This window comes from Silurus meridionalis, chromosome 14 (genome assembly GCF_014805685.1).
Source record: "Silurus meridionalis isolate SWU-2019-XX chromosome 14, ASM1480568v1, whole genome shotgun sequence".
Taxonomy (NCBI): Eukaryota; Metazoa; Chordata; class Actinopteri; order Siluriformes; family Siluridae; genus Silurus; species Silurus meridionalis.
In genome coordinates this window covers 7,120,763-7,129,015 of record NC_060897.1, presented here as the reverse complement: position 1 = coordinate 7,129,015, position 8,253 = coordinate 7,120,763, and the positions used below count along the sequence as shown (strand labels likewise).

The 8,253-nt window shown below is 38.2% G+C and overlaps 1 protein-coding gene across 1 annotated transcript; it reads right to left on the bottom strand.

Annotated features, from left to right (window-relative positions):
- Window positions 1-3,281, bottom strand: mrps34 (mitochondrial ribosomal protein S34). Its single transcript, XM_046866211.1, has 4 exons — window positions 3,152-3,281; window positions 1,435-1,757; window positions 1,241-1,283; window positions 1-698 (listed from the first exon to the last, which is right to left on the bottom strand). Exons 2-4 carry the CDS (start codon window positions 1,750-1,752, stop codon window positions 400-402), a joined length of 660 nt encoding a protein of 219 aa, XP_046722167.1. The 5' UTR covers window positions 1,753-1,757; window positions 3,152-3,281; the 3' UTR covers window positions 1-399.
- Window positions 3,282-8,253: the final 4,972 nt, after the last annotated feature.

The window sequence follows — 8,253 nt, the reverse complement described above, 5'->3', positions numbered from 1 at the left end:
TTACATTTTATAATATTGCTATTAGCATCACTTTTTTATTTATAACCAATGCAAATGCTATTACAGAGCACGTACAGTAATGGGCGTTCACCTCTTTTTAAAGAAATTCAGTCACCCTTCACTTCAGTGACCTGACTCCAAGGAAGTGTCTTTGACAGTCCAAATCTTTAAACAAAAATGGCTGAAGCAGTTTTTAAACCATTTTGATTTCCCAAACATGGCTACCATTATGATATACATGTGTTTATCAGACATGGTGTTTCTCGTCTAAAGATTATTCTTAGAATGTGGGAGAAAACCCTGTCCTAAATCAGTGTACGGATAGCTCCCACCTTGAATTAAACACCATGCTGAAAAGAGAAACGAACTAAGGTTGCTCATGAAGGTTCGACCACTGTCCTACACGGGCGTTCCCTCCCGTTTCTGCTGTTCCTGGCTGCGGAAGTACTCTTTGCTGAGAAGCACATCTCGTTTAAGAGGTAGGCTGGGTTCAGGGAGGGTGCTCGCGTCGACGCCGAGCTCCTTTGCTTGCTGCGCTAAGATCATGGCACGTAGGAGCGGTGGGTAGCGAGCATGTCGGACGGGGGGTTCGGGGACCGCCTCGAAGCGTGTAAAGGCCTCTTCTGTGTGTTTGGGTATCAAGCGCCAGTCGTGATACATGACCTTATCGATCTCTTTCTCAATGCTTTCTTCTTTACCTGGAACACAATGCAAAGGCAGTGCATTTATAATATCTAATGTTCATGAGATCAAACCAGATGTGGATGTCTGTACATATTGACCACAGGAATTTCAACTATTTAGTGGTTATTTTAAGTAGAACCTCACATCCAGATTTATGGTATAGACCAAAGATCTCACACTGCACCCACCTTTTGTAACAACCCTCGGAAAAATGCCAGTGACATATTTTGTAAATTTTATTTTAAATGTTTAATGTATAAGTTTTACTTATTGTATTTGAAAAAAGGTTGGCTTTTAAACAGAATTGTCTATTTGTTAGACTCACCCACCAACCAACAGAATAATAATTGCAATTTAACGTTAATATTTTGATGTCAATAGCAATTAATATGAGAAAAACTTCATCATGTTAGTAATAATGGTCTTTAAATATTCCATGTCTCTTGAAATGTAATGACCATGCATCTGTTCAGTGAATAACAAAATAATATACTAATTTAGCATTAGGAGGCATAATAAATACATTTAAAATCATAATAAAATCTCCACAACTCACCTTTGAAAGTCAAAATCCCCCATGCTTTCCCATGGTCCATATTCTACAAGAACAAAAAAAAAAAATCAAGGCAAAATCAATCAATAACTTCCTAATCATTCACTCTTAAAAAAATGCTTTCCATACATGTTCGACCAATTTTTAAATAGCCAGACTTTACAAACACAGAATTAAACACTGAAAACGTTAAAAACCTCTGCTGTGTAGTCTACTTTCACTTTAGTTATCTTCCAGTAGCAGGGCTCTGTGTGTTCCTCCAGCCATGATTTCCGCGTAAAGATTCGTCCCATGCCGAACAAGCGCATGCCAGCCAGGAGCCGAAAGAGCGGAGTCTCCCGCTGCACGTCCTGCCAAGCCAACACTGGTAGCTTCTTACCGGTGAGCGGGCGAGTCATGGTTTCGTAGTCCAGGGCATAACGTTGTGAATCTCGCGGACGATTTTTTAGCTCTTGGTAAGCCCGGATCTTCCGAGCCATCTCAGCGATCAGTCTTACTCGCTTCTTTTTCACCATCGTGACTAAATTAAAACAGAAAAAAAAGAGTCATGGTACAGGTTAGCTCGCCATGTCTTTCAAAGACAGAAAGACATCCTGGCACTTCTGGTAGATGTCAAATTATGCATGCATGCGCATTCATTCATTCATTCATTCATTCTGTCTGTCTGTCTGTCTATCAGACCCAAAAACATCTCCACAATTGGCCAAAAGTAACACAAGCACACTGGTGTGTAGACTTGACATGGGGCTTCTTTCAAGCTCTGACTGTAAACTCATGAAGCCAATCAGTAACAGTCCTGTCCCGGGATTCAACAGAACGAATTGCCGCCTAGATGTGATCAGCATTTGGGCTGATATCCGTTATATCCCTATCCATCCCTTTTGTTCTTATTATTTTGTAAATATATTTTTATAATATTTTTATACTTTTATATATTTTACATACTATTTTTATTCATTTTATATTCTATTGACATGTTGGACAGTCAAAAAAAGCATTTGACTACATGTCGTACTCTGTATGAATGTGCAAGTGACACACAATTTTATTTGATTGTTTTCTTTGAAAAGAACTGAGATTGTGAAAATCAGTCCCAGGCATGATAAGTTGGATTTTTCCTCTATTATCCCCCCCCCTCAATAAACCATTTAAAAGTTAAAGCAAAATTTTCTAATTAAAGTACAAATAGCATAAAAGGAGAGATGAGCACAAGAGACATAGTATGTTCAATAATCTTTTGGCTTGACCAAAAGCATTATTAGGTCTGCTAATCAAAGAATACTTTACGTAAACTTGATAAAGCACTAAAGACTTAAACGCAAAACAAAAATACACTACGATTGCCTTTCTGCTTGAGTTTGTGTGTGTGAGAGATATCACTTTTGTTTTGATACCATTATGGCATGAATTGCACGGTCCTGACAGCTTCACTGTTCAACCAGTGGTATTAGATGTTTACCCCTCATATATAATATAATTTAAAGCCTCGCACTTCATATTTACAATCTTTAAGTACCAGTTTATCAGTTACAATAAAGAATATATGGCAGTTACTGACACCTGTGGTGTTGTGTTGTTGGATATAGTACTTTGCTCATCTTCCCATCATGCAAAATCATTTAAAAAGATCACAATGTACTGTATAGCATTATTTACTAGGGCCTTAAAAGTGTGCTTGTAGCTAAACTGTAATAACGATGAACATATGCAATGTCTGATCTGATCTGATCTAATATCACAAATCCATCCTCGATCATTACAGACCCCACAGACATCACGTGTAGATTTCGAACAAATGATCTACATGAAACCAGCGATATCAGAGCCAAACAGCACACTGCTAGAAAAAGTTGACATATAAAATAACATGCACATTTGATCATAATGATTAAGACAAAAACACGTTTCTCTTACTGCTTTATTTGACTTCAGAGATATGACTTGACCTCCACAAACGTAACTTCCGGCCCCGTGGTAGCAAATGAAATGTTCCATTCGGAAACACGGCTTTAGTTCTGAGGGTTCCTAGCTGGCCTCGTAATATGACGCGAAGAAAAAGGAAATTAACAACCAAAATTTAATTTATGTAAAATTTGTAGTAAAAAAAAACATTATCCCGAACAAACACATTTCTTTGTGATAGTTGATGAGGTAAAGCTACGACATGGGGTCGTTTTCAGCTACTGTTTATGTAGATATAAACCCCTCTTGAGTGCATTACTGCATAAACACAATCCTATACAATTATTTGGATCTTACAGGAATATTAAAAAGAGCATCTTGATTAAATATTGGAGCAAAACATTTCTATTCATTAACTTTCCATCATCCGTACTGACATTATTTCTAGGCCCACTTTTTTGTTAGTCGTTGAGGCTTGAAGTGAAACCCATTTAAGTCGATTTCAGGCAAAATGTCTAATGACTGTAAAAGACTCAACAATAAATATGATAAATTAATGTGATGACAATTTGTACTTTTCAGCCCTGTTGCCAAAAACCCAAACCACAGACCTCACAACGAGAACCACTAACCCACTACTCTGAATAAGACTGATTCTGAAGTATCAATACTTTTTATACTAGTGTTGATAAAGTATCACATTAAAATATATGTTCTACCTAAGATTTTGTAAACAACTTTGTTTATTTATTTGCTTCACACAATTGGGAACTATTCCTTCTTCCTTTTTGCCTTTATCAATACAACCAATTCAGCATTCTGCCCCTCAGTCATATATTTTGGTTGCTGCATCATCTGAAATATGGGTGTAACGATACACTTGTTTGTACTGAACCATTTTAGTACAGGACTTTCGGTACGGTGCACACGTGTACCGAATGCAATTTTTGTTGCAGAACATAGTTAAATGTTCTCAAAGTTCCCTCAGTAACATGTTAAATGCACTCTTTTTTGTTGTGTTTTTGCACTTTATATTATATTAATTAAATTGATTTATATATTTATATCACTAGACTGTCATAAAAACGTTGTTTAGAGTAGCGCAGTGTCACTGTCTAGCGATATGGATATATATACTCAATCAATATAATAAAAAAGTGTATTGCATTAATTTGATTTATTCTATTTTTTATATATTTTATTTATTATTTAAACCAAGCATTTTATTTAAAATTGTTTTATTTAAGGTAAACTGTTGATGTTCAGAAATGTTAATAAACAGTATTAATAAAAATAGACAAACATTTTGCAAGCAAAATGTGAATTTTGTGTACATTAGGTGTTACACTCCTAATCTATAATCATATTAAAAACATTTCATATACATATTGGTATTGCCTATACTTATTGGTTGAAACTGGTCTTTAAAATACTGGTATCACCTATCTCTTTATTATACATGTGCACTTCATTGGTTCATAATGAGTAATGGTAGCTCAGTAATTTTAGTCCTGGTCTTACAGTACCTGTGGCCTGGGGTGCTGCTGATGTCTTTAAACTCAAATTAGTGTGTGTTGATAATCTTCCGGGTAGATTTGATGATCAAATCCCACTCACAAGCGGGCGGAATGCTAGCACATTATTTCTATGAGACAAATGAAGTCAGTCTCCTTAATGCATTTGAATTAAAACTCAATCTACACCACTTCAGCATCTACAGATGGTTAGTGTTGCTCTAGTTGAGAGGGGAGAGCAGGATGATGAGGATATTTGTGTGCGATTTGTGAAGCAATGTTGATAAGTAAAGGAAAATGAATAATAACAAGCCTTGATCATGTTGCCTTGTGCACTAAGAGAAACTGAACACAACTGGACATGGCATGGAGTGAAAAAAAGGATTATGAACCATGAACTACATTATGCATCAGTCTCTGCACGCAACACATGTGAGTCATGTCAATGATCACTCACACCTGAATAACATGTAAATACTAGTACTTGTATATAACTTCATTGTTCACAGCTTTTTTTTTCATGTTTGTCTTTCCAAAGGTGTTTTTGGTTCATGTTCTTACTCGTCACTGCCCCACACACAGAAAGTATTTTTTTCATCCTTTGTTGTACAAGCTAAATTTATAGTTATTTATGTCTGTACTTTTGAGATTCACAGTTGGAAACACGTTCCTTGTGCGTGTCAGCACACTTGGCCAATAAACCTGATTCTGATCCTCCATAGGTAATGACCTTTAAAAAAATAAAAAATCATGAAGTAACTTGTTATGTTGCTCTTGTTTTTCTGCTGAATCTGCTAGGGGGAAGGTTCATGGGCACTTCTTAAATATACAGGACAGCAGAACTGATCTGATCTTGTAGCTGTGAGAGCTCTTAAAGTCAGATGTTTCTTTTGGGTGGATTTATTATGAGCACAGGTGTACCAATGTAACATGCTGAGTAAACACCTACAAGGTACAATCACATCCACCATTTGGGAAATTGGACTATGCTGCCATCTTACTCATGCCTGTATACAAACAAAGGCTGAAAAAGCAAGCTCCAGTTCAAAGAAAGGTAGTGCTGGACTGACGAATCTGTGGCCGCTTTGCAGGACACTTTAGATGATGCAGAATGGGACATGTTCAGGCGCAGCTCTGATGACGTGAACATGTTTACGGAAGCAGTTGTGGGATTAGTCAGGAAACTATTGGATGATACAGTACAATAACCATCATCAGAAGGTTTCCCAACCAGTCCCGAAGAATCCCAATCCATCCTGCCTCAACGACTATCACACTGTAGCCCTGACCTCAGTAGTGATGCAGTGCTCTGAAAGACGGGTCAGAGAATTAATTACCGCATCACCACCTGACACACCGGATCCTCTACAATTCTCTCCAAATCCGCTCTATTGAGGACGCCATTGCGCATCTTCTCCACACAACAATACGCCACCTGGAATGCAAAAAAACAGAATTATGTGAAAATGTGGTTTGTGGACCACAGTTCAGCATTTAACACCATAATTCCCTACACGTTCACTTCTAAGTTGGAGGTCCCAAGACAGCTCACCCCTGTGTCAGTGGATCTCTCCTAACAGACAGACCACAAGCCGTATTAGTGGACAAACACACCTCATCCTCCCTCACCCTCAACACTGGAGCTCCTCAAGGTTGTGTTCTGAGCCCCCTGCTATATTGGTGACTGTGTGGTCACATCCAACTCCACCACCATCATCAAGTTTGCTAATGACACTGTTGGGATGGGCCTGATCTCCAACAATGACGGGACTGCCTACCAACAGGAGAAAACCTGAAGAGAACAATCTTCTCCTGAACGCAGCAAGACTAATGAGTTCATAGTGAACTTCAAAATGAAGCAGGTGCGGTCATACCAACCACTTAATATCAACGGAAATCCAGTGGAGAGAATGGACATTTTCCGGTACCTGAGTATACACATAATGCAGGATCTGTCATGGTCCTGTTACAGCAACACCCTTTTGAAGAAGCCCCAGCAGCGTCTGTACCATCTGAGACACCTAAGGGACTTTAAACTTTCCTCTCAAGTGCTAAAGACTTCCTATACCTGCACCATTGAGAGAGTCCTGACAGGTAGCATCACTTCCTGGTTTGGGAACAGCAACATGCAGGACAGACCAGTGGGTGGTGTGGTCAGCTGAGTGTACCATCTGCACCGAGCTCCCTAATCTGCAAGACATCTACAGCACGCATTACCATTCCAGGGCCAGGAAGATTGTGAAAGAACTCCCAACAATGGACTCTATTGTCTGTTGCGTTCAAGGAAACGCTTCCACTCCTTGAAGGCAAACACAAAGAGAATTAGGAGGAGCGTCTTCCCGCAAGCTCTCGGAGTCTAAACCAGAAAACACCCAACACCTAATACCTGGATTTCTCTGGACTGCCACAGCACAGTGTCACTTTTATACTGCACATAGACACTTTAATGACAATCACACTGGATCACTTTAATCCAGTACTTCTGTCAATATCTGTCATACACACCCATCCTATTCATGTATATATATATATATATATATATATATATATATATATATATATATATATATATATATATATGCTTGTATATACACATACATATATCAGGTAGTTATTAAAACATTAACATTATCATGATACTAATGTCTGAGAATGTTATTCTGTGTGTGTGTGTGTGTGTGTGTGTGTGATTACCTGCCTACGTTAAAAGGGCAATGGAATGTTGTTTTGTTTGGACAATAATAAAGATAGTGCTGCACCACCATTATTACTGTATAGAAAGTGAAGGAGGGTGACCTTGACCTGAACTAACTGTGGTTCAACCGAGAGGGTTTTTTTTTAATAAAGGTATTGAATAAAAAAAAAATCACACCAGATGTCTAAAAAAGTTATAAATTTTTTGACAGTAGGGGATGTAGACATCCTCAGCTTCAGAAGGAAAAAAGGAGGGTTTAACTTGCAGGTAGCAGGTGATTATCACCTGTGTGTCATTATTGCTAGCATTTGGGCGTTTTTCAGGGAATGATGTGACTCAGAGAGAGAGAGAGAGAGAGAGAGAGAGAGAGAGAGAGAGAGAGAGATGTAGCTGTACCTCAAATTGTGTAATTTGTAATTTGCTGTGTAAATTGAAGGAAAAACAAATAAAAAATTACAATGCTCATTAAAAAAAAAATCACTTTTTCAGTAAAAACTGATGAGTAAAACTGGGTAAAAGAAGTGAAGGCCATGTCAGCATTCCTTCGTCTTGTACCACACATTCCAACATAGGTATGTTGTAGTTACTGAAACATTTATACTTCTTACCTACTTTCGAACAAGTCGCACAACACTAAGACATTAGTTCAAGAAGATATGTACACTGGATATTAAAAAATCTGGCTACTTTTTCGGAAATGTCATGGCAATAAAGGGTTGACTGGTTGCGTAGCAGATGAAAATGGCTCGAAAAAAGCTTTTGGTTGCAGGTACACCTGCAGGCACTGTGGCGATAGCATTCTTATTATACCTTTAAAAGGGAAACGAGAGCAAGAGCTGGTTAGACAGGCTTTGCTGAAAGACTGACCTGAGACAGCCAACTGAGTGTCCTTGACAGTCACGTTT

Coding starts and splice junctions, on each gene's coding strand:
- mrps34 (XM_046866211.1), bottom strand. CDS start 1,752: ATGGTGAAAAAGAAGCGAGTAAGACTGATCGCTGAGATGGCTCGGAAG. Junction 1,284..1,434: donor AAGTAGACTACACAGCAGAG/GTTTTTAACGTT, acceptor TTGTTCTTGTAG/AATATGGACCATGGGAAAGC. Junction 699..1,240: donor GGGGATTTTGACTTTCAAAG/GTGAGTTGTGGA, acceptor ATTGTGTTCCAG/GTAAAGAAGAAAGCATTGAG.